The sequence below is a fragment of the Thalassophryne amazonica genome, chromosome 1 (assembly GCF_902500255.1).
Source record: "Thalassophryne amazonica chromosome 1, fThaAma1.1, whole genome shotgun sequence".
Classification (NCBI taxonomy): domain Eukaryota; kingdom Metazoa; phylum Chordata; class Actinopteri; order Batrachoidiformes; family Batrachoididae; genus Thalassophryne; species Thalassophryne amazonica.
Genome location: NC_047103.1, coordinates 112,608,597 through 112,633,328, shown reverse-complemented (window position 1 = coordinate 112,633,328; position 24,732 = coordinate 112,608,597). Strand labels below are relative to the sequence as shown.

General features: G+C 43.4%; 1 protein-coding gene across 2 annotated transcripts in view; it reads left to right on the top strand.

Annotated features, from left to right (window-relative positions):
- prkx (protein kinase X-linked) overlaps positions 1-24,732 on the top strand; it is a 109,332-nt gene that overhangs the window by 39,694 nt on the left and 44,906 nt on the right. For both annotated transcript variants that reach the window (XM_034173541.1, XM_034173533.1), the window contains exon 4: positions 19,655-19,774. In XM_034173541.1, the coding sequence (XP_034029432.1) occupies positions 19,655-19,774 (120 nt within the window). The remainder of the gene's footprint in view (positions 1-19,654; positions 19,775-24,732) is intronic.

Below are 24,732 nucleotides of genomic sequence, written 5' to 3'. Positions count from 1 at the left end.
GTAGGCAGACTCATCCCCATCCGAAATGAGTCCGATGAGGGTGGTGTCGTCCGCAAACTTGATGAGCTTTACAGAGTCGTGGCTGGAGGTGCAGCAGTTAGTGTAGAGAGAGAAGAGCAGAGGGGAAAGGACACAGCCCTGTGGAGATCCTGTGCTGAGAGCCCGAGTGTTCGAGACATTCTTTCCCAACCTCACATCCTGACTCCGGTCCGTCAGGAAGTCTGTGATCCACCTGCAGGTGGAGTCGGGCACGTGGAGCAGAGAAAGCTTGTCCTGGAGCAAAGCCGGAAGGATGGTGTTGAATGCAGAGCTGAAGTCCACAAACAGGATCCTAGCGTAGGTTCCTGGGGAGTCCAGGTGCTGCAGAACGGAGTGCAGGGCCAGGTTTATGGCATCGTCTACAGACCTTTTGGCTCTGTAGGCAAACTGCAGGGGGTCCAGGAGGGGGTCGGTGATGGACTTCAGGTGGGATAAAACCAGGTGTTCGAAGGTCTTCATGACTACTGACGTCAGAGCCACAGGCCTGTAGTCATTAAGTCCAGTGATGCGTGGTTTCTTGGGGACTGGAACTATAATGGAGGACTTGTAACAGACTGGAACATGGCATGACTCCAGGGAGGTGTTGAAGATCCCTGTGAAGACTGGGGCCAGCTCATCAGCACAGTGTCTCAGGGTGGCAGGAGAGACACAGTCTGGGCCCGAGGCCTTACGTGGATTCAGCCTTTTGAAATGTCTTCTCACGTCCTCCTCTTGGACGGAGAGGGCAACGGGGGGAAGGCAGCGGTGAGAGGGGGGAGGTCCAGGGTGTTTGAATATCCAGTTGTGTGGGGGGTGGGGACGTGTGAGTCCTTGTCTTCAAAGCATGAATAGAAGACGTTCAGGTCGTTGGCCAGCTTCAGGTCATCAATAGAACGAGGTGCTTTGGGCTTGTAGTTGATCTCTTTCAACCCCCTCCACATAGAGGCCGAGTCGTTGGCAGAGAACCTTTGCTGCAGACGTGAACTGTACATGGATTTAGCCTTTGCCACCTCCTTGCTAAATCTGTACTTTGCACCTCTATAGCTGTCTCTGTTTCCTTCTCTGAAAGCCACCTCTTTCTGCTGACGGAGCTGCCGGAGTTTAGGTGTGAACCAGGGCTTGTCATTGTTATATCTCACCCTGGTGCGCTGTGGGATGATGCTGTCTTGACAGAAATGAATATATGACGTCACAGTGTCCGTGTAGTCATCTAGACTGTCTGTTGAAGCCTCAAACATATCCCAATCTGTAGTGCCCAAGCACGCGCGTAGCTCCTCCACAGCTTCATTGCTCCACACTTTAGATGTCCTCACAACAGGTTTAGAGAGTTTTAGTCTCTGTCTGTATGTGGGGATCAAGTGGACCATCACGTGATCTGAGAGTCCCAAAGCTGCATGGGCCACCGCTCGGTACGCGCCACTCACTGTCCTGTAACAATGATCTAATGTGCTGCCTTCTCTGGTCGGGCATTTAACAAACTGTTTGTATTTTGGTAATTCCTGACTGAGATTCCCTTTGTTAAAATCACAGAGAATTATAATAAGAGAGTCCGGAAAGTCTCTCGCTACGCTCATAATCTGATCCGCGAGCGCGCGCTTGGCCTCGTGCATGTCCGCACTCGGTGGAATATACACAGAGCAAAGTATGAAAGAGTTAAACTCACGTGGAGAGTAGAACGGTCTGCAGTTTATGAGGAGATATTCCAGAGAGGGACAGCAGTGTTGGGAGATCAGTCACATCAGAGCACCAGGCATTGTTGATATAGAAGCAGAGTCCTCCACCTCTTGTTTTTCCACCGGAGAGTGGTTGGTCTCTGTCTGCGTGGAGGAGTTGGAATCCCTCTAGTTGGAGCGCGCAGTCCGGTGTCTGTGCATTTAACCATGTCTCCATGAAACACAGTACACACGATGAGGAGAAATCTCTATTCTTCTTCATCAGCAGTGCCAGCTCATCCATCTTGTTGTGGACTGAGCGGACGTTGGAGAGAAATAGCCCAGGTAGGGGCGTGCGCGTGCCCCTTCGTCTGAGGCGCACGAGAGCTCCAGCTCGTTTTCCTCTCCGCTGGCGTCTCACTCTTTTGGCCAAAAAGTGAACCAGTTCAGCTGCAGGCACTAAAAAAAACTGGCGTAATGTCCGTGGGTGTTGATGATCTGAAGTTTAGAAGCTCCTTGCGGGTGTAGGAGCACGATGACACACGATTTACGCACAAAAACAGACAAAACAGGGAGCACCAGAATACCAAAATGTGTGGCCATTCACGCTGTCAGCAGTCAGCAGACGATCACTTTCGAGTTGGCAGTGAAACTTGTTTAAGTGCCCCATGACTGTGGAGTTGCCAAGCACACGTGGCATGCCAGATTGTCAACTCTCCCCACAACACGTGTGCGTGTGTTACACGCACTCCCCCTCCGCTCCCCCCAACACGTGCATGCTTGTGGTTCATGCACACACACACACACCCCACAGGCGAGGCGCCTCTCATTTGATCACAGAGTGACACCTTGGTCTGTGCGCTGAAAGGACGGGGTATGGCTGCTCTGGTCCTGGACGTCACAGCTGCAGAACATGTACCATGTTTTGACGGACACGTGCATGTATGTGCTTGCTGTCCTCACATGGAAATACATAAAAAAACATATCGGTTTTTGCAACAGGCTGGAGAGTGTGCACATTGACAGGATGTCCCAGCTGAAATGGACCGTCAGTTCATGTGGACACGCAGCAGGCGATCTGAATGTCACGTCTGTCTGACAGCACACACATGTCCTATGAACGGCGCGCCGCAGGACTATATGACAAGCCAAAAGTGTGACAAATAGGCCACTTTCAATCACGTATGAACAGAAATATGCCGTAACAAACGCCGTTTGGTCAGTTATCATGGTGCGTTTTTCTCTTTTTAAAAAAAAAAAAAAAATGTTTATGTCCTTGTTGATTTCAGGCATTTTTCTGCACCTTTTACAAGACAGCGATGGTAGCACAGTGGTAAAGTTTCTGGCTGGCAATCAGAGCTTTTGTAAATTGCAGGTTCGAATCCCAAGTAGCATGTATCCCCCTCCCTCCCAGCAGCCGCGCGGTGTGGTTACACATGCTCTAGCTGCGCAATTTCAATTTATTTTCATTTATATACCACCAAATCACAATGTTGGCGCTTCACACAATTAAGGTCTAACCTTATTAACCCCTCACACTGTGTTCCAGTGCGACGGTTTCGTGCATGCTCGTGCATGATACCATCACGTACACAAAACCGTCGCAGTGGGATCGTTCATGCCTGCCCGTCGGCTTGATGTTTTCGTCGTGGTTCACTCATATGAGCTGTTACGCCTTAATTCACCCTGATTTGTACTTATTCGTACTATGTGTGAAGGGGCCCTTAATGACGGAGACTGCAAGAGCTTTAATTGGTCAAGTTTATGATTTCACACCTTCCTCTCCCTTTATATTTTTTTTTAAATTGTTTTTGCAGTGTGTATGCTCATTACATTTTGATCATGGATCAAATAGAGGAACATTTGGCAGAAGAGCCTGTAAATATAATCAGCTTCATAACACAGTCTAAAACGGGCAAAAGTCGAAGCAGAAGGGTGGACTGGCACTACCCAGTTTTCTTTTCTACTATTGGGCGTGCAACTTGTGCTGTTTGTCTTACTGGGTATATTACAACTTTAGTGATGCTGGCCCCATCTGGCTAAAGATGGAAAAACAGTTTTGTAGTCCCGGGTCTCCATCCTCCTTGATTGGTGCATCACTACCCCTGTCCTTTAATTTCACAAGTATGAACCACATAGTTGACAATTATTTAAAAATCTATTCACAATTCAGAAAATATTTTGGGCTGCAACACATGAGCCTTTCCAGTCCAGTCTTTGTCCAATAACCTCTTCCCTTCGTGATTGCAGGATGTTACGTTTGGCGTGTGGCAATGTAGGGATTTAAAATGTTTCAAAGATTTTTTTTTTGAGGGCACATTTGTTTTCTTGCGATACTGTCTGAAAAGTATGGTCTGCCAGCTTCTCCTTTTTTTTTAGATATTGAAAGGTAAGACACTTTATTCATTCATCCTCCCCAGGGTTTCCTGTTAAGCTTCCTTGTAACAATATTGATGAGCTTATGTCCTTAGCAGAAACAAAGCCATTTCTGTCATGCTGAATCTAATCTCTCATATAAATGTATAAATTAAGCAATCTTGGAAGTCAGATCTTCAAATTACACTTGATGAGGCAGTATGGGTTTATGTTTTGAGGAACATTCATCTTCAGTCTGCTCTAGACAGTCTCTTATTCATTTTAAAGTGGTTCACCGGACACATCTACACAAATGTAAACTCGCCAAAATTTGTCCTCAAACTGACCCAACGTGCGATAGATGTAAATCAGAGGAAGCTACTTTGACTCATAGGTTTTGGACTTTTTTGGAAGGACATTTGTGAAGCATTTTTTACTGTGCTCGCAACTAACATAACCCCGCACCCGTTACTTTTGCTTTTCGGGGTCACCCCTGAAGGATTTGGTTTAGTGGAGGTTGTGAAGTTGTTGCCTTTTCAACTCTCTTAGCGCGCCATATCATCCTCTTATAATGGAATGAAGCTGCCCCACCCACCATATCTATTGCACTGGATAAAAGGTGTGTTGTCCAATTTAAAACTTGAAAAATCAGGTGTGTGATGAAGGGCGTTGAAAAGAAATTCCCACCAAATAATGAAGGATGAATAATGAGCCACGCAGCATGTTTTTTTTGTTTTTTTTTTTGCTACAATAGGAGGTATTCAACTATCGTGGGGGAATAGTGGCTATGAGTATCAAGCTGGATGGTCAGCAATTGCAGGACACAAATGCACGGCTTGTACAAACAACCCTGGTTTTTAAAAGTTTTTACTGAAGTAGTTAGCAGAGGTCGTACACAAGTAAACAGTCCAGGAGAAGCAGCGGTACAAAAAACATCAGGCATTTGGCATGGTCGAGGCAACAGGCTGGAGGTCAGGTACACACTATGAGGCAGGCAGGAATACGAACATAGCACCAGAACTGGTGAAAGCACAAGGCACAACAAACTAGTAAGGGACAAAGACCCAGTGAGCTTTTATAACCCCAGGTGGTAATCAGCAAATCAGAAACAGGTGTGCATCGAAAGCATTAGAACCAAGGTATGGCCAGAGAGAGAGAGAGAGAGAGAGAGAGAGAGAGAAAACACCCATCACCAAGAACCAAGAGAGACAAGACAAACAGACACAAGACAGACCCAAGCAGAAAAACCCAATGAAATACAAAAATAACCAACAGAACAAAATAAAGCAGAAAACTAAACAAAACTCAAACCCTGCCATACAGGAAACACCGGGCCACCATCCACACATCGGGCAGTAGGTGAGAGAATGGCAGGAGGGCATAAAGAACTGGTATTGACAGGTTTGATATGACTGGTGTGAAAGGTGGGATGAATACGCAAGGACCTAGGGAGATGGAGACGGACAGACACAGGATTAATAACTTTGGATATGGGGAAAGGGCTGACGAACCTGGGAGCCAGTTTTCTGGGCAGTCCTTTTAATAGGAGATGTTGAGTGGAGAGCAAAACTTTCTGGCCGGGCTCATAGGAAGGTGCAGAGGACCTCTTCCATTCCACAGCGGACTTATAAGCTTGGGAGATCACGGTTCTCTTGGCCCGCTCCCAGGTTCGTAGGCAGCAGAGAATAAGACAGAGTGCAGAGGGGACCAATGAGTTGAGATCTGTGGGAGGAAAGAGAGAGGGTTGATGACCAAAAACAACATGAAAAGATGAATAACCAGTAGAAACAGAGGGCAAGTGGTTATGGGCTAATTCAATCCATGGTAACTGTGAGGATCAAGTGGCAGGCTGTTGTGAGGCAGGAATACGGAGACCTTTTTCTAACTCTTGATTTAAGCGTTCAGTTTGACCATTGGCTTGTGGATGGTAGCCCAATGTTAAACTGACTGAAACCCCAATGAGACAGCAGAATTCCATCCAGAAATTTGACACGAACTAAGGCCCTCGGTCAGACACAATGTCCTGGTGGAATCCATGAATCTTAAACACCTGCATTAACATAACCTCGGTGGTTTCTTTGGCTGAATGCAATTTAGGCAAGGGAATGAAATGTGCCATCTTTGACACTCTATCTACAACAGACAGAACAACAGTGGTACCTTTAGAGGGCAGAAGACCGGTTACAAAGTCCATTGTAATATGAGACCAAGGATTGTGGGCACAGGCAGTGGCATTAACATTCTGGCAGGTGGACGATTTATACATAGCACAGTTGACAGGTGTTGAAATATTCAGACACATCCCTGGATAACTCAGGCCACCAAAATCTCTGTTGAATTACAAAAAGGGTTCCTTATTCCCAGGTGACACGAGAACCGACTATCATGTCCCCACCTGATCACAAACCCCCTGAGCGCCTCCGGAACAAAAAGTTTTCCGGGGGGGGGCGGGGGGCAACCAGGAGACACCGGGACCCCATCAGCAGACCAGACTTTCGATTCAGTTTCTCAAGTGAGAGCAGAGACAAAGCAGGAAGCTCGGACAGGGCGTCAGCTGATTCACCCTGACGGGATAAAGCATCAGGTTTCCCATTTTTTGAACCTGGTCAGTACGAAAGCATGAAGTTGAAGCATCTGAAAAAAATTGCCCACTTAGCTTGGATGGCATTAAGATGCTTGGCGGATTGCAAATAGTCTAAATTTTTATGATCAGTGTAAACCAGAAATGGCACTTGTGCCCCCACAACCAGTGGCGCCACTCCTCCAAGGCCACTTTGACCGCCAACACTTTGCGGTCTCCGATGCTGTAATTACACTATGTGGCGGTCAGCTTCTTGGACAAGTATGCACACAGATGTAACCTTTTGTCCCCGGGGTTACGCTGCGAGAGGACCACACCATTGTCGGAACCACCAACCTCAACCACAAACTGTCAAGTGGGGTCAGGGAGGAGCAGCACGAGGGCCGTTGTAAAGCTTTTTTTTTTTTTTTTTACAACCCTATGCACTCCGGTATCCAGACAAACAGCTGGAGGGACGATGTGACGTCTTGTAACGGAGCTGCAACAATACTGAAATTATGTATGAATTTTTGATACAAATTGGCAAAACCCAGGAATCTCTGTACATCCTTCTGCGAGGAAGGAACAGTCCAGTCACGCACGGTGGTAACCTTATCAGTGCCCATCTTAATCTCTCCTTACGCGATTACAAACCCCAAAAACAAAACAGTTGGTTTGTGGAATTCACACTTTTCTGCCTTTACGAACAGACTGTGGTGTAACAAGGTCTGGAGTATGGTACAAACGTATTCGGTGTGAGTTTTCTGGTCGGGAGAGAAAAGCAAAATATCAAGATACACGAAAATGAATTTGTTTAGGAATTCACGCAGTACATCTTTAACCAAGTTTTGGAAAACTACGGTAGCATTGGTGAGGCCAAATGGCATGACTAGGTATTCATAATAACCAGAAGGTGTGTTTAAAAACTACTCATCTCCTTCTTTTATCTGGACCAAATGGTATGCATTGCGGAGATCCCGATTGGTAAATATTTTAGCTCCGTCCAACAACTCGAAAGCAGAGGAGATGAGAGACAGTGAATAACAATTCTTACGGTGATGTCATTAAGCCCACGATAATCAATACAATGGTGGAGCAACAATACAATGGTGGGCGATGATGAAGCACGACTCAAACCAGCTGCTAAGGACTCTTGTATATATTTATTCATGGCGTTGCATTCAGGAGCCAACAGTGATAAGAGCTTTCCCCGAGGGGGGCTTGCCCCAGTGAGAAGCTCAATACCACAATCATAATCTCGGTGGGGCGCTTGCTAAATATGAGTGCCAAATTGTGATAGCACGACGGAACCCCTGCGAGATCCGGGTTAGAATCCGGCTGAGAATGAGCCAATTTAGACAGACAGGACTCTTTGCAGACTGAACCCCACAAAACAATTTCTCCCTTAGACCTATCAAAGTTCGAACTGTGTTGTTGTAACCAGGGGTGCCCTGGAATGAGAAGGTGAGTCATTTGGTCAAATATGTGAAAACTGATTAATTCAGAGTGGTTCTCTGACACTGTCATAGAAACAGACTGAGTATGATGAGTAATACAACCCAGTTCATGGCCATCCACAGCGCGCACCACCACAGCACACGAGACCTTAAACAATTTCAGGTCTAGGGACCTGCAAGAGAGGACAAAATCAAGTTAGCATCAGAGCTGAAATCGGCAAAAGCTGACGTGGAAGCAGACAAATTTTCAGAGGACAAATTAGCAGGAATTACGTTTTATGCTGAGGATGGAGAAATAGAATTTCACCCACACCACAGTAAGTACTGGGTCAGAGCCGGCTGTGTCCATTGTTGGCCAATTTGTACTATTAAGCTGGATGGTCAGGAATTGCAGGACACAAATGCACAGCTCGTACAAACAGCCCTGGTTTTTAAAAGGCTTTACTGAAGTAGTTAGCAGAGGTCGATACATGAGTAAGCAATCCAGGAAAAGCAGCAGTACAAAAAAACATCAGACAATCGGTGTGGTCGAGGTAACAGGCTGGATGTCAGGTACACACTATGAGGCATGCAGGAATACAAACACAGGTACAGATCTGGTATGAAGGCACAAGGCACGACAAACTGGTGAGGGATAAACACCCAGTGAGCTTATATAACCCCAGATGGTGCAAATCAGAAACAGGTGTGCATGGAAAGTACCAGAACCAGGGCATGGCCAGAGCATAACGCCCATCACCAAGAACCAAGAGAGAGAGAGAGACAAGAGAAACAGAGACAGACAGACCCAAGCAGGTAAACCCAGCAAGGGAATAAACAAACCAAAATCAATGAAATACAAAAATAACCAACAGAACAAAATAAAGTAGAAAACTAAACAAAACTCAAACCTTGACACTGAGAGACTCTTATGGCCCAGTCACACAGCATATGACGATTCCTGAACGAAGGGAAAAAGTAAAAAAAAAAAAGAAAAAAGTTACAATTCATTGAGAAAAGGTGGACGAAAGACCTCTGTCACCGAATAGCCTGCGAAGCAAGAGCGCAATAGGAACGAAAGAGGAACTAAACGAAACTGAAGCTAATGTTGTTCTCGAAGCTTTAAACGAAACGTACCTGGAGCCACTGCTGGAGCAGTGTGTGTCTGCATCTCTGCGTTCCAGGACTCGGCGCTGGGATGGAGCTCATAGCACCTGAGTCCTGGTGAAACTGCAAACAGAAGCTGTGGAGATCTGTGCACATGTTGGTGGACCCACCTGCTCTGGTTTCTCACGCAGAACAAAAGAGGGGTCATCTCCTCATCATTAGAATCCTCACTGTCTGTCGACACGCTGGGCGCTCCATCTTGCTCCAATTTATAAAAAAAACAAAAAAAAAACCCTGGTGCCTGGTGTGCCGTGGTCACTGCTATATCACTGTATTATGTTACTAAGCCATATATATTGATTTATAACAGAAAACTGTCAAAAAGAGGAATAAATATAAGTGTAAAGATGATTGAATATGTCAGAGCACTAAACTGATCAGTCTGTGTGAACGCCGTGCATTGACTCTAGCTGGTTATTTCCACCAGCTGCAGCTGATCCACAATGTGAATTCTGCCTTCCAGAACAGCTCTTTATATAATCATTTGAATCATCTACCTGTTTCCACATGTATATAAGGGCTGGATTGTCATTCCTACACTCATATTGTTATATTTAATAAAAATAATAATAAGCGCATGCAGGAGCTGCTGCTGCTGCCGCTGTGTTCAAATACCGTTGGAAATTAAACAACTTTTTTGTTGTTTCAAATTCAGCAGTTGCTTGTGGCAAAATAATTAATTGTATCCACACAAATATTAATTCTGGCCTATATAAGGTGCCTGAGCCCAGTGAAGCTGACCCTCCCACCCAGATAAAAAAAATCCAAGCAAACAGGCTGAGTATGCCCTGTAATTTCCGACAGTACATGAACGCAGCGGCAGCAGTAGCTCTCAGAAACGGCTTCTACACTGTGTGAAAACATTCAGCTGGTCAGACGAAGTCAAACTAAATGCTAATGTCACAAAAACTAAGCAAACGATAGAAAAAAAATGTCAAGAACGACAGCAAAATGAAATACGGACAGTTGAGGTTTTCGTTGCCCTTCGTTCAAATTTTTCGACAGCTTAAAAATCCTGACGAAGCGACTGCTGCAGGAACGAAGCTGAGCGAAGGTTAAACGATGCCAACGAAAGTCCAGATTTCTTGTTTCGTTAGGGCTTCATTGCCTTTCGTTAAGTGATGTGTGACTGGGCCATTAGAGGCGCATATTTGGTTAACGAGATGTTCAAAATTTAGCAACAACAGTGTGTGGCAGTTTGTGTGCAAGGTACTACAAGGACTAACAAAGATTGTATAGGCATGTGTGTGGTGAGGACAAGGCTGCTAAAAGCCCATCTGAGCACCTGGCAGCTACGGCGGCCATTTTGGGCAGGCTCAGCCCTCTTGCGCGCAATTCCACCTGCTTTATGCACTGGACACTGTAAATAAAATCATTATTTTGTAGCGGGTTAATCATTTTCTGTCACAGCTTGGATGTTGAAAACACCTCGAATCACTTCTGGTATCCCAGAAGACTGTTTCATCTGGACCATTTTTTCCCCTCTCCTGCTCCATGAGGGGCGTATTTTGGAACAACTTAAAGGTATTTGTAATGGTTTAATAGCTTGGTAAAACAGTTGCATGTTCATTCTTAGCTGTAAAAGTAGGTTTATGATAGATTTAACATCTTGTTTATTGATCAGATGAGGCACACTCTATGCGCGCTGACACAATGACTGGCACCCAAGACGAGCATTAATGCCAGCTTGTAAAAGAATGATTTTACAGTCACTCATGGATGAACACTAAGTTAAAAGTTGGATCATGGTGTCAAAGTGGCTGTGTGTTTAAAGCCGTCAAAGAAATAAAGCCAGTGAAGCCAGCGAGAAGGAGCACAGAGCTGTCCAGGGACACAGAATGAGAACATGCAAAAGAGCGATTTTGCAGACATAACACAAAGTTAAAAGTTAGATTGCGGTGACTAAGCCACGGGAGAAATAAAGAATTTTTTGGGGGGGCGGGTCCACACAGTTGCAGCAGCGGGTGTATATAATTAAAGTGGCCACCTCATTCTGGTGTCTTTTTTTATTATGTTTTGTTTTTTGTGTTGTCACAGAGAGCTGGGTGAATGCACAGGACTGCTGCATTTGACTCTGGAACACAGGTGAACAGCAGCCTGGCGCACACCAGCCAGTGTCATCCCAAAGTAGTTAACCCCATCAGAAATTGAAGCCCCTGGCGAGGCAGTGCGCACTCACTCAGTGGAGCGTCTTTTTTTGGACTGTGTTTAAAAAATGTGACACCTTGAATGGATGCTGTGAATTGAAAACCCATACTTTAAAGGGACCGAGTGTGGGAGGGCTGGAGGGTTCGACCAAACCCATGCCAAAACGTGCACCAGCATCGCGTTAACCTGGTGCTACATGGATCATATGTGGCTTGACATGGACCATATGTGGTGACATGAGCCACTCGAGGCTGGACGGGGCTCAAATGACAGGTCGGTCGTGGCTCACTAGAGGCTGATATGTGGCACATGTGAGGCACAGAGAAGTGCCTTAGTAGCAGATACGTGACGGCTTAAAACGTGGATCATTCTTCAAATAATCACTATAATACACTCAAGCGTGGCTCATTATTCATGGCTTATTATTCGGTGGGACCAAGGCTTTAGTCTGAATTAGATATACAGAAAGCAAAAGCTGTCTGTGACCTCGGCAAAATTGAAAAGATGTGCTGTCGTTAAGAAGATACAGCTTTGTGTCTGCTCTGTTGCCTCAGTACAGCAGTGTTTCTCTCAAGCGTTTCATTTTGAGTGCAGCATTGGTCCCCGTTGCCATGTAAGCATAATGCAGTACAATTGCATTCCCTCTCTAGACTGGTAGACTGGGGCAATATCACTTTGATTTTTAAGTTGCCCACATATATAAGTGGCAGGATGCAGGATTGGCTCAAATGGGAGGCAGCAATGGAAAGACTATTATCTCAAGGCCACTTGGGCTTTTGTATTCTGCTCACCCTATGTGATTGAACGCCAATACCGTCAGTACTCCCTGTGCTGCCACAGTAACCCCTGCTGGAAGACACGAGCCTAAACACATTTAAATGTTGAGACTTTTGAGGTGGCACATGATGGCCTGAAGAGTGACAATGCACAGATTTTATTTCTGCTCTGCCCATGTCCAGTTTACCATCAGCAGCCTCTGCTTTCTGCAGGAGGCTCCATCATTTCCATGCAAATTACTATCACCATGGCAACTTGCCAAAAGGGGTCCTCACCCAGGTGAAATCAGTAAAAGATTATGCATGTATAGGCTGAGTGCTGTTAATCGGAGGACAACTGGTTTTGACAGAAAACGCTGATCATGGTTGTTGCATGTCCAAAGTGTTAATCAGCTGCTCTGGCAAACAGGAAGATGTGCTCATGGGAAGTAAGGGTTTGCTTTTACCATTTATCATTGTTTATCATTTACATGCGGCCCTTGTGTTTTAGACTAATTAACTCCTTATGTCATAGCCCAGATAAATGCTTGTTGATATTTAGAGATCCATTACCTCTCTATCCACACAGAGGTCCAATATCATTCTGTAGTTCTATAAATGGCTGCATTGCTGGATCAGCTGGCATTGTCGGCTCACTTTACCTACGGATGCTGTCTTCCTACACAACCAGTCTCCTGTTTCACACATGGAGTTAAATGAAGAGTAACCAGATGGGAAACTGAAGCTGTTGCTGATAACTCTTCAAAAACAGTGACCCCCTCAAATGCAGAAGATGCTGATGATAAAAGTAAAGATGGTAACAATAATATATTATTTTAATATAATATAAATAATATAATAATAATAGTATAAATAATCTAAATTAATTAATAATATAATTAATTAATGTTAATTTGCCATATCTTTAATGCAGGATGTCTCTTGAAGCAATTCTAGATGTCAAGTCAAGCTCAACTTTATTGTCCCATTAGGGAAATTTGTCTTTGGCGTTGCACTACATTATCGCTTCACAGGGCAGAAAACAATTTACAAAAGGACACAAATCACATAAAACACAAGAATTAAAATCTAGACTAAAATCAGGAAATACATTACAATGACAACACAGAGACATTCAGCTATTTAAAGTGCTGAGAAAAGTGCCAGATGCTAAAGTGCTGAAGTTTGTTACACGTTGTTCTATTGCACTAGTTATTTGCATTGTTTAACAGTTTGATAGAAACTGGAACAAATGATAATTTGAGACGATATATTTTACACTTTGGTATACAAAATCTTCTTCCTGAAGGGAGAAGTTCATACTCTGAGGCAGTGGGTGAGTGGAGTCTGAGCAGATTTTTGTTGCCTGCGTCATAACTGACTGGTTATACAGCTTCTCAATGGACGCATATTTTTTCATACCAATTATTTTCATTGCTGTTTTGTGCATGTTAGACAACCTATTTTTAAGTTGAACTGTAAGGTTACCAAACCAGGCAGTAATTCCATATCTAATTAGGCTCTCTAAGATAGCTTTGTAAAAGATTAGCATGATCTGATTGCTAACACCATAAAGCTTCAGTTGTCTCAAAAAATACATTCCTGGCTGTGGTTTGTTGCACAAATGATCAATGTGTGATTTACAGTTTAGCAAATTATCGATACGGACCCTTAGATCCCTAGAGCATGCCATAGGTATTAAAGGCACTGCGCTGCAGTGGTTTGAATCATATTTATCTAATAGATTACAATTTGTTCATGTAAATGGGGAGTCTTCTTCACAGACTAAGGTTAATTATGGAGTTCCACAAGGTTCTGTGCTAGGACCGATTTATTTCACTTTATACATGCTTCCCTTAGGCAGTATTATTAGAAGGCATTGCTTAAATTTTCATTGTTACGCAGATGATACCCAGCTTTATCTATCCATGAAGCCAGAGGACACACACCAATTAGTTAAACTGCAGGAATGTCTTTCAGACATAAAGACATGGATGACCTCTAATTTCCTGCTTTTAAATTCAGATAAAACTGAAGTTATTGTACTTGGCCCCACAAATCTTAGAAACATGGTGTCTAACCAGATCCTTACTCTGGATGGCATTACCCTGACCTCCAGTAATACTGTGAGAAATCTTGGAGTCATTTTTGATCAGGATATGTCCTTCAATGCGCATATTAAGCAAATATGTAGGACTGCTTTTTTGCATTTGCGCAATATCTCTAAAATTAGAAAGGTCTTGTCTCAGAGTGATGCTGAAAAGCTGATGCTGACCCTGACTGGAGATGTTGTCGGGCGGTGGAAGGAGTACTTCGAGGATCTCCTCAATCCCATCGTCACGTCTTCCGAAGAGGAAGCAGAGACTGAGGACCCAGAGGCGGACTCATCCATTACCTAGGCCGAAGTCACCGAGGTGGTTAGAAAGCTCCTCGGTGGCAAGGCTCCTGGGGTGGATGAAATCCTTCCTGAGTACCTTAAGTCTCTGGATATTGTGGGGCTGTCTTGGCTGACATGCCTCTGCAACATCGCGTGGCGATGGGGACAGTGCCTCTGGATTGGCAGACCGGGGTGGTGGTCCCTCTGTTTAAGAAGGGGGACCGGAGGGTGTGTTCCAACTATAGGGGATCACACTCCTCAGCCTCCCCTGTAAGGTCTATTCCAGAGTACTGGAGAGGAGAATTCGACCGATGGTGGAACCTCGGATTCAGGAGGAGCAGTGTGGTTTTCGTCCTGGTCGCGACACACTGGACCAGCTCTGCACGCTCCATCGGGTGCTCGAGGGTTCATGGGAGTTCGCCCAACCAGTCCACATGTGTTTTGTGGATCTAGAGAAGGCGTTCGACCGTGTCCCTCGGGGCACCCTGTGGGGAGTGCTCTGGGAGTACGGGGTCCAGGGTCCTTTGCTAAGGGCTATCCGGTCCCTGTACGACCGCAGCAGGAGCTTGGTTCGCATTGCCGGTAGTAAGTCAAACCTGTTTCCAGTGCACATTGGCCTCCGCCAGGGCTGCCCTTTGTCACCGGTTCTGTTCAGTATTTTTATGGACAGAATTTCTAGGTGCAGCCACGGTGTAGAGGGGGTCTGGTTTGGGAACCACAGAATCTCGTCTCTGCTGTTTGCGGACGATGTGGTTCTGTTGGCTTCGTCAAATCAGGACCTTCAGCGTGCACTGGGGCGGTTTGCAGCCGAGTGTGAAGCATCCGGGATGAAACTCAGCACCTCCATATCCGAGGCCATGGCTCTCGACCAGAAAAAGGTGCTTTGCCCTCTTCAGGTCGGTGGAGTGTCTTTGCCTCAAGTGGAGGAGTTTAAGTATCTCGGGGTCTTGTTCACGAGTGAGGGATGGATGGAGCGTGAGATCGATAGACAGATCGGTGCAGCATCTGCAGTGATGCGGTCGCTGTATCGGACCGTCGTGGTGAAGAGAGAGCTGAGTAGGGGGGGCAAAGCTCTCGATTTACCGATCGATCTATGTTCTGATCCTCACCAATGGTCATGAAATTTGGCTTATGACCGAAAGAACGAGATCGTGAGTACAAGTGGCCGAGATTAGTTTCCTCCGCAGGGTGGCTGGGCGCTCCCTTAGAGATAGGGTGAGGAGCTCGGTCACTCGGGAGGAGCTCGGAGTCGAGTCGCTGCTCCTCCACGTCGAAAGGATTCAGGACTCAGGTGGCTCGGGCAGCTTTGCCGGATGCCCCCTGGATGCCTCGCTGGAGAGGTGTTCCGGGCACGTCCCACTGGGAGGAGGCCCCGGGGAAGACCCGGGGAAAATGGATGGATGGATGGATTTCTTCTAGGCTGGACTATTGTAATTCATTATTATCAGGTTGTCCTAAAAGTTCTCTGAAAAGCCTTCAGTTAATTCAAAATGCTGCAGCTAGAGTACTGACAGGGACTAGAAGGAGAGAGCATATTTCACCCATATTGGCTTCTCTTCATTGGCTCCCTGTTAATTCCAGAATAGAATTTAAAATTCTTCTTCTTACTTATAAGGTTTTGAATAATCAGGTCCCATCTTATCTTAGGGACCTCATAGTACCATATCACCCCAATAGAGCGCTTCACTCTCAGACTGCAGGCTTACTTGTAGTTCCTAGAGTTTGTAAGAGTAGAATGGGAGGCAGAGCCTTCAGCTTTCAGGCTCCTCTCCTGTGGAACCAGCTCCCAATTTGGATCAGGGAGACAGACACCCTCTCTACTTTTAAGATTATGCTTAAAACTTTCCTTTTTGCTAAAGCTTATAGTTAGGGCTGGATCAGGTGACCCTGAACCATCCCTTAGTTATGCTGCTGTAGACTTAGACTGCTGGGGGGTTCCCATGATGCACTGTTTCTTTTTATTCACCCCCTTTTTACTCTGTATGCACCACTCTGCATTTAATCATTAGTGATTGATCTCTGCTCTCTTCCACAGCATGTCTTTTTCCTGATTCTCTCCCCTCAGCCCCAACCAGTCCCAGCAGAAGACTGCCCCTGCCTGAACCTGGTTCTGCTGGAGGTTTCTTCCTGTTAAAAGGGAGTTTTTCCTTCCCACTGTCGCCAAGTGCTTGCTCATAGGAGGTCGTTTTGACTGTTGGGGTTTTTCTTTAATTATTGTATGGCTTTTGCCTTACAATGTAAAGTGCCTTGGGGCAACTGTTTGTTGTGATTTGGCACTATATAAATAAAATTGATTTGATTTGATTTAGATATTTACAGTAGTGTTCAGAATAATAGTCGTGCTATGTGACTAAAAAGATTAATCCAGGTTTTGAGTATATTTCTTGTTGTTACATGGGAAACAAGGTACCAGTAGATTCAGTAGATTCTCACAAATCCAACAAGACCAAGCATTCATGATATGCACACTCTTAAGGCTATGAAATTGGGCTATTAGTAAAAAAAGTAGAAAGGGGGTGTTCACAATAATAGTAGTGTGGCATTCAGTCAGTGAGTTCGTCAATTTTGTTGAACAAACAAGTGTGAATCAGGTGTCCCCTATGTAAGGATGAACATGTTCAAACCTGTTGAACATGCTTTTCTCTTTGAAAGCCTGAGGAAAATGGGACGTTCAAGACATTGTTCAGAAGAACAGCGTAGTTTGATTAAAAAGTTGATTGTAGAGGGGAAAACCTGTACGCAGGTGCAAAAAATTATAGGCTGTTCATCTACAACAGGGGTGCTCAAGTTCGGTCCTCGAGAGCTACCTTCCTGATACTCTTGTCTCCCTGCTCCAACACACCTGAATTATTGGATTCAGGTGTGTTGGAGCAGGGAGACAACTAAGAGTATCAGGAAGGTAGCTCTCGAGGACCGAACATGAGCACCCCTGATCTACAATTATCTCCAATGCTTTAAAATGGACAAAAAAAAAACCAGAGACGCGTGGAAGAAAATGGAAAACAACCATCAAAATGGATAGAAGAATAACCAGAATGGCAAAGGCTCACCCATTGATCATCTCCAGGATGATCAAAGACCGTCTGGAGTTACCTGTAAGTGCTGTGACAGTTAGAAGACACCTGTGTGAAGCTAATTTATTTGCAAGAATCCCCCGCAAAGTCCCTCTGTTAAATAAAAGACGTGCAGAAGAGGTTACAATTTGCCAAAGAACACATCAACTGGCCTAAAGAGAAATGGAGGAATATTTTGTGGACTGATGAGAGTAAAATTGTTCTTTCTGGGTCCAAGGGCTGCAGAGAGTTTGTGAGATGACCCCCAAACTCTGAATTCAAGCCACAGTTCACAGTGAAGACAGTGAAGCATGGTGGTGCAAGCATCATGATATGGGCATGTTTTTCCTACTATGGTGTTGGGCCTATATATCGCACACCAGGTATCATGGATCAGTTTGGATGTGTCAAAATACTTGAAGAGGTCATGTTGCCTCATGCCCTTGAAATGGGTGTTTCAATAAGACAATGACCCCAAGCACACTAGTAAACAAGCAAAATCTTGGTTCCAAATCAACAAAATTAATGCCTCGCAAATGTGAAGAAATCATGAAAAACCGTGGTTATACAACTAAATACTAGTTTAGTGATTCACAGGATTGCTAAAAAAAAAAAAGCAGTTTGAACATAATAGTTTTGAATTTGTAGCGTCAACAGCAGATGCTACTATTATTGTGAACACCCCCTTTCCTACTTTTTTTTTTTTTTTACTTAGAGCCCAATTTCATAGCCTTAAGAGTGTGCATACGAGTATCATGAATGCTTGGTCTTGTTGGATTTGTGAGAATCTACTGGTACCTTGTTTCCCATATAACAATACGAAATATACTCAAAACCTGGATTAATCTTTTTAGTCACATAGCACTACTGTTATTCTGAACACTACTGTATATGTTGCCACCTCATTTATAGTTTGGTCTGAAATGACTACTGGCTTGTGTGTTGTCACTTGCCTTGGGTCAAAAACCATCTCTTGTGTTTTTGACACATTTAAAATCAGATGTTTTTTGTCACACCATTTAATAAAGGTGTCAATCTCATTGTAGTAGACAAAAGGGTCCATGTCCTTATGCAAGAAGCTCATGATTGCTGTGTCATCTGCAAATTTAAAAATAAAATTATTGGGGTCTACTTTCCTGCAGTCAGTATAATTGTAAAAAGTATTGGTGAAAGCACACAACCTTGTGGAACTCCTGTATTACAGTGTTTATCTGATAATGTCTGATTAAGCTTCACTTGCTGTGTGCGGTAAGTTAGAAAAGAATAAAACCATTTTATAAGAATTACATTAACATTCATGTCCTTCAATTTCCTAAAAAGTAGGTGGAGTTGCACAGTATTAAAAGATGAGCTAAAATCAATAAATAAAGTGCAAACATTAAGTTTTTTGTGCCTTCCAGATGCTTAGAAAGAAGGTGCAACATGCATAGAATAGCATCCTCAGTGCTACGCTCATCCTTATAGGCAAGCTGACATGCATCTAACATGGGCTATACTTCTGTTTTAAGCAGTGACAAAACTAATCTTTCAAAACATTTTGCAATAATTGAGGTCAAGGCTACAGGGCGAAAGTCATTGTTTTCTGTAGCACAAGGCTTTTTGGGCATTGGTATTATAATAGACCTCTTCCATAGAGCTGGGACACTATTGGTGTCTAATGAATGCTGTAATATAGGACACCATGTTGGTGTCAGTTCCTCTGCACAGCTTTTGAGCAGAAAAGCCGGCAGTCTATCAGGGCCAGTGGATTTGCCAGTTCTAGCAGTATGGAGAAGACACTGGACACTAGGTGGATCCACAATCATGAGACATTGACAACAAAATCTTACTATTGTTTTGGTGTTTGCCCCCCCCCCCCCCCCCCCCCCAAAAAACAAAAAAAACAAAAACACCTCCTTCTACTGTGGTGATGTTTAGTTGGTGTTGCACTTTATTGGGTACAAAAATAAAAACCTTGCTGCTTCAACACTTAAACTTACCCATGCAAACAGTTGCTTTGTGGACTCCTGTATTATGAAATAATGTAGTTCATGATCCATTTTTCATTAATATATTGTCAGTATGTTTGTAGATGTGTAATGGTCATGATATGATGAGTGTGTGACTTATTTCACTCCCACTCCATGTGAACAGGACCTGGACACTCTGTGGCACTCCTGAATACCTCGCTCCTGAAGTCATCCAAAGTAAAGGTCACTGCCGAGCAGTGGACTGGTGGGCCTTGGGTGTTCTCATCTTTGAAATGTTGGCTGGGTAAGTTTTTTTTGTTGTTGTTGTTTGTTTAAATCAATGGAGAATAAACACTTGAGGGCGCTCCTCTCGCAAGAGCAAGTGTGGCAAAATGGCACCAAGCTATTTGTAACATGTTAAAGAGGTGTTAGAGTTCATGCTGTTTGAAGAGTAAAGATGCAGACACTTCAAAGGGCTGAGCTGTTTATGCGTCAGCGTCTCTCAGATGTTGGTCTGTCTGAGAGATCAGAGAAAAATCCTCATGTTCTCATACACACCTGGAGGTTAGGGAGGACACGGTCTGAGGTACAGACTGTGAATAGATTAGTCACATCTCAGTAAGACTATGATGATGATGGTGATGATGATGGTGGTTTGTCACCCCATTGAGTAGGAACAAATGACCAACTCTACACTTGGCTCTACAACAAAAATTTTCAGTGAGTAAAAGCATAGAAGATCAGAGAATGATGTCTATATGCAGCACAGGAATTATTCAGTGAATTTAAATTATTCTCTGAATGAGAATTGTTGCTGTAGATGAAGAACAGTGAGGCTATTCCTATTTAGAAGGCGCTTCAGTTTTTTGACATATCTGGTCAGTAATGATTTTTATCTTTTTGGGATTCTGAAACAATGGCCTGGAAAGTGGTAATTATTTTGTTTTTTCCCCCTCTTTCCTTTTTAATGGATTGAGACAGTGGTTCAGGGGCATGGCAGTTTATGTTGTGATACACAAATTAATTCTTTGATCACGGCAAACAGCATAGCTATTATTAGGGGTGTAATGATACACAAAAATCACTATTCGATACGTACCTCCATTTTGAGGTTCATTTTCGGTACAGTATGGGAACAAAATGCAAAACCTAAATTTGCTTGTTGTTTAAACCAATAGTTTATTGTAGCATTATACAAACAGGAAAATAAAATAATTGCAAAGTGCTGCCTGGTAATAAGTTAAATAAAATGTTCTCAAATAAACAAATGTATGCAATATTATATAAAATTCCTAGTAAACAGCTTTTAACAAAACCTTTCCACAAGTAAAGAGCAGCACAACATTTCCAGTATGAAGCCTTGTTCAATTTTATTCAACCTTCATATTTTTTGCCAGAAAAATTAACTTATATAAATTGTAATTAACTCTATAAGGAATTTTTAAAGAGAATTAATGTTACTTTGGTACAATTTATTTCATTTTCTATCTCTTTCAATTAACTGTTCGTTGAATGTTTGTTAATATATCTTTTTAAATAAAGTTTTGAAAAACAAAAACATTGTGGGAGAGGTAAAAAAAAGTGAGTAAAACCACCTTAAAATATTTAGAACCACAGATACACTTGATTCTTGGTTTGTTTATTTATTTTGGCATTCAAACTGGCCATCACTTATTAAAATAAAATAACTTCTCAAGGCCAGGGCTTCTCAAAGTCTGGGGACTATTTAATCACAGTGCAGTAAGCGAGGTCAGTAGCCTGAGTGAGTCCAAGTGAGGATTGCCATTCAGTATTGTTTGAACGTGGAGGATTGTAGATATCCCTCCGCTCAGTGCTTTACTGATGAGGGGGAGACCCGCTGCCACTCGGTGACAGCAGAGACTTTCACTTTCAGTCGCCAAATATCAGAAAAGTCTCCAGTAACGCCAGGAAAAGTAGCTAGATTTGTCACTAGTCGCTTTTGAGGAAATAAGTCGTCAAGAGGGTTTGGAAAGTCGCTAGATTTAGCGAGAAAGTCACCAAGTTGGCAACACTGAATGTAAACACACGCAACGCGAAGTCACCCGTACACAGCCCTGTACCGAAACGGTTCAATACAAATACATGTATCGTTACACCCTTATATATATATACACACAAAATTGACAATACAAATATACAGGACATTTTGGGAGTCCATGCTGGTGCACAGGACGGGAGGCCTGCAGAAGAAGACTCCCACTCAAACAGAGAGAGGAAAAAAAAAAAACAGAATCAGGCAGCAGAAAGACAACAAATACAAGATAATTTGTCAGCATTAAGCAACAAGAAAAACAGAAGATATACTAAGGTGATCGCTGGCCACTAGCCCTAAGCTTCACTAAAAGACCCAGAATTTAGATAAAGTTGATGCCGCGGGCCACCCCGCTTACTAATAAAGTAAATTTAAAAGGATAAAAAGCATATTAACTTACTTTGCCAGAATGCTAGACATACTAAAGGGAAAGTAAGTGCATCTGAAGTCTGGACTTGAAAGTCTCTACAGAATTTGACTGTTTTATTGACACAGGGAGATCACTCGTTGTGAAAACTGTTCATTTTAATGCAGGTACGGTAAAAGTGGCAGCTGTGAGATGGTTTTGTGCACCTGTGGCCACGAGCCATAAACGCAACCTGTTAACACTAATAAGTGTTGTAAATAACTGTGAAAATCTAGTAAATATATATCTGTGTCATCATGTTGCCTGTATAAATCTCAGAGACATTCCACGACTATTAATAAATAACAATAAACAATACAGCTGACATGCAGGTTAAAACAGCGTAACAGCCGTTTTAACCTGCATGTCAGGTGTTTTTTTTAAAGGGATTATTCAATGTTAATTCTCTTTTAAAAACTTCTTTATAGAGATTGATAGTTTTATGACATTTGAGAGAGTCTACAAGCTTAATACTGATTATATATTGTTCAAATTCAGCCATAAGTCAGTTTAAATCGGGGGTTAAAACAGCTGCTGCGCGCGCACACTTTCTCACACACTCTCTCAAAGTAAAAAAAAAAAAAAAAAAAAAACTTTAATCGAAAGCTCCATTGAAAAGAGCACAAAACAAAAGATGAAAAACTAATTAATATTCCACTCACCCCAATGTAAAGATTTCCAAATTAGTCCACAGCAAAAGAAAGCCCTCACGCACACGTCACACACACGGGATCACAATTGCAATCGCCCGCTATGGAACAGTCCACTCGTCCTCACTCAGATCCACAGCCAGAGATCATTGTCAAGTTACACTCGGCCAGAGAATAATGACTTCCTCTCAGGTTCTGATCGCACGCGTATAATGTCCAATCGCAGCTCTGCCTTCAACTCAACTTCTGTCACGATTGTGGCACTTTAGATAGTCCATTATCTCCTGAAAATAGCTTCTTCTGAGTTTTTCCAATACGAGACATACACTCAACAAAAATATAAACGCAACACTTTTGGTTTTGCTCCCATTTTGTATGAGATGAACTCAAAGATCTAAAACTTTTTCCACATACACAATATCACCATTTCTCTCAAATATTGTTCACAAACCAGTCTAAATCTGTGATAGTGAGCACTTCTCCTTTGCTGAGATAATCCATCCCACCTCACAGGTGTGCCATATCAAGATGCTGATTAGACACCATGATTAGTGCACAGGTGTGCCTTAGACTGCCCACAATAAAAGGCCACTCTGAAAGGTGCAGTTTTATCACACAGCACAATGCCACAGATGTCGCAAGATTTGAGGGAGCGTGCAATTGGCATGCTGACAGCAGGAATGTCAACCAGAGCTGTTGCTCGTGTATTGAATGTTCATTTCTCTACCATAAGCCGTCTCCAAAGGCGTTTCAGAGAATTTGGCAGTACATCCAACCAGCCTCACAACTGCAGACCACGTGTAACCACACCAGCCCAGGACCTCCACATCCAGCATGTTCACCTTCAAGATCGTCTGAGACCAGCCACTCAGACAGCTGCTGAAACATTCGGTTTGCATAACCAAAGAATTTCTGCACAAACTGTCAGAAACCGTCTCAGGGAAGCTCATCTGCATGCTCGTCGTCCTCATCGGGGTCTCGACCTGACTCCAGTTCGTCGTTGTAACCGACTTGAGTGGGCAAATGCTCACATTCGCTGGCGTTTGGCACGTTGGAGAGGTGTTCTCTTCATGGATGATGCGAAGGAGATGTGTTGCACTGCATGAGGCAAATGGTGGTCACACCAGATACTGACTGGTATCCCCCCCAATAAAACAAAACTGCACCTTTCAGAGTGGCCTTTTATTGTGGGCAGTCTAAGGCACACCTGTGCACTAATCATGGTGTCTAATCAGCATCTTGATATGGCACACCTGTGAGGTGGGATGGATTATCTCAGCAAAGGAGAAGTGCTCACTATCACAGATTTAGACTGCTTTGTGAACAATATTTGAGGGAAATGGTGATATTGTGTATGTGGAAAAAGTTTTAGATCTTTGAGTTCATTTCATACAAAATGGGAGCAAAACCAAAAGTGTTGCGTTTATATTTTTGTTGAGTATACATCTGCGTGTCCAGGCACATCCATGATCATAGTAGCAGTAAAGCAGCAGCTGTGACACAAACAGCAGCATCACAACACTTTAAGTTCCAAAATCTGACAGACTCTGAAAAAGTTAAGAGTTTCGGGGTGAAGTGTGTCATCACCTCTGTAAATCCGAGCCACTGCTTTCAAAGAAAAGCGCTGAAGCTTTATCATCAGACAGAACCGCATACGTTTTGCTCTGTCTCTCTGTCTGGGATATTTCCGTTTTGTTAAGAACTACGTCACATGCAGAGAAGTGCCGAGAATTGCAAAGTGAGGCATCAGAAACTGCTAATTATGAGTGCATTCGCACAGAGATACTTAAAATCATGAGTACTTTGATGTTGTGTTGCTAACTGGGATGTTAAAAAGCATGCAACATGTCCTTTAATTCTTTTCTCTACATGGAAAAAAAATACAATATTTCATAGTATGATGTTAAAATAGGCATTTTGCATTGAGTTCAAAATGTTTACCAGGGGTCGAATTAGTACGTGCATGTGCTAGTTTGTGCACGTATTATTTGAGTGGTGCACGTAATTTTGTACTGCACTAGCACTGGTGCAAGTAACTTTGCCCAATTTTTAGAAACTATAAGCACCAGTAGAATGAACCAATAAAGGAATAAATAAGGAAAAAAACCATTTCCAGTGCGTTGTCTTCATCTTCCCTGCTTTTTATGACTCTC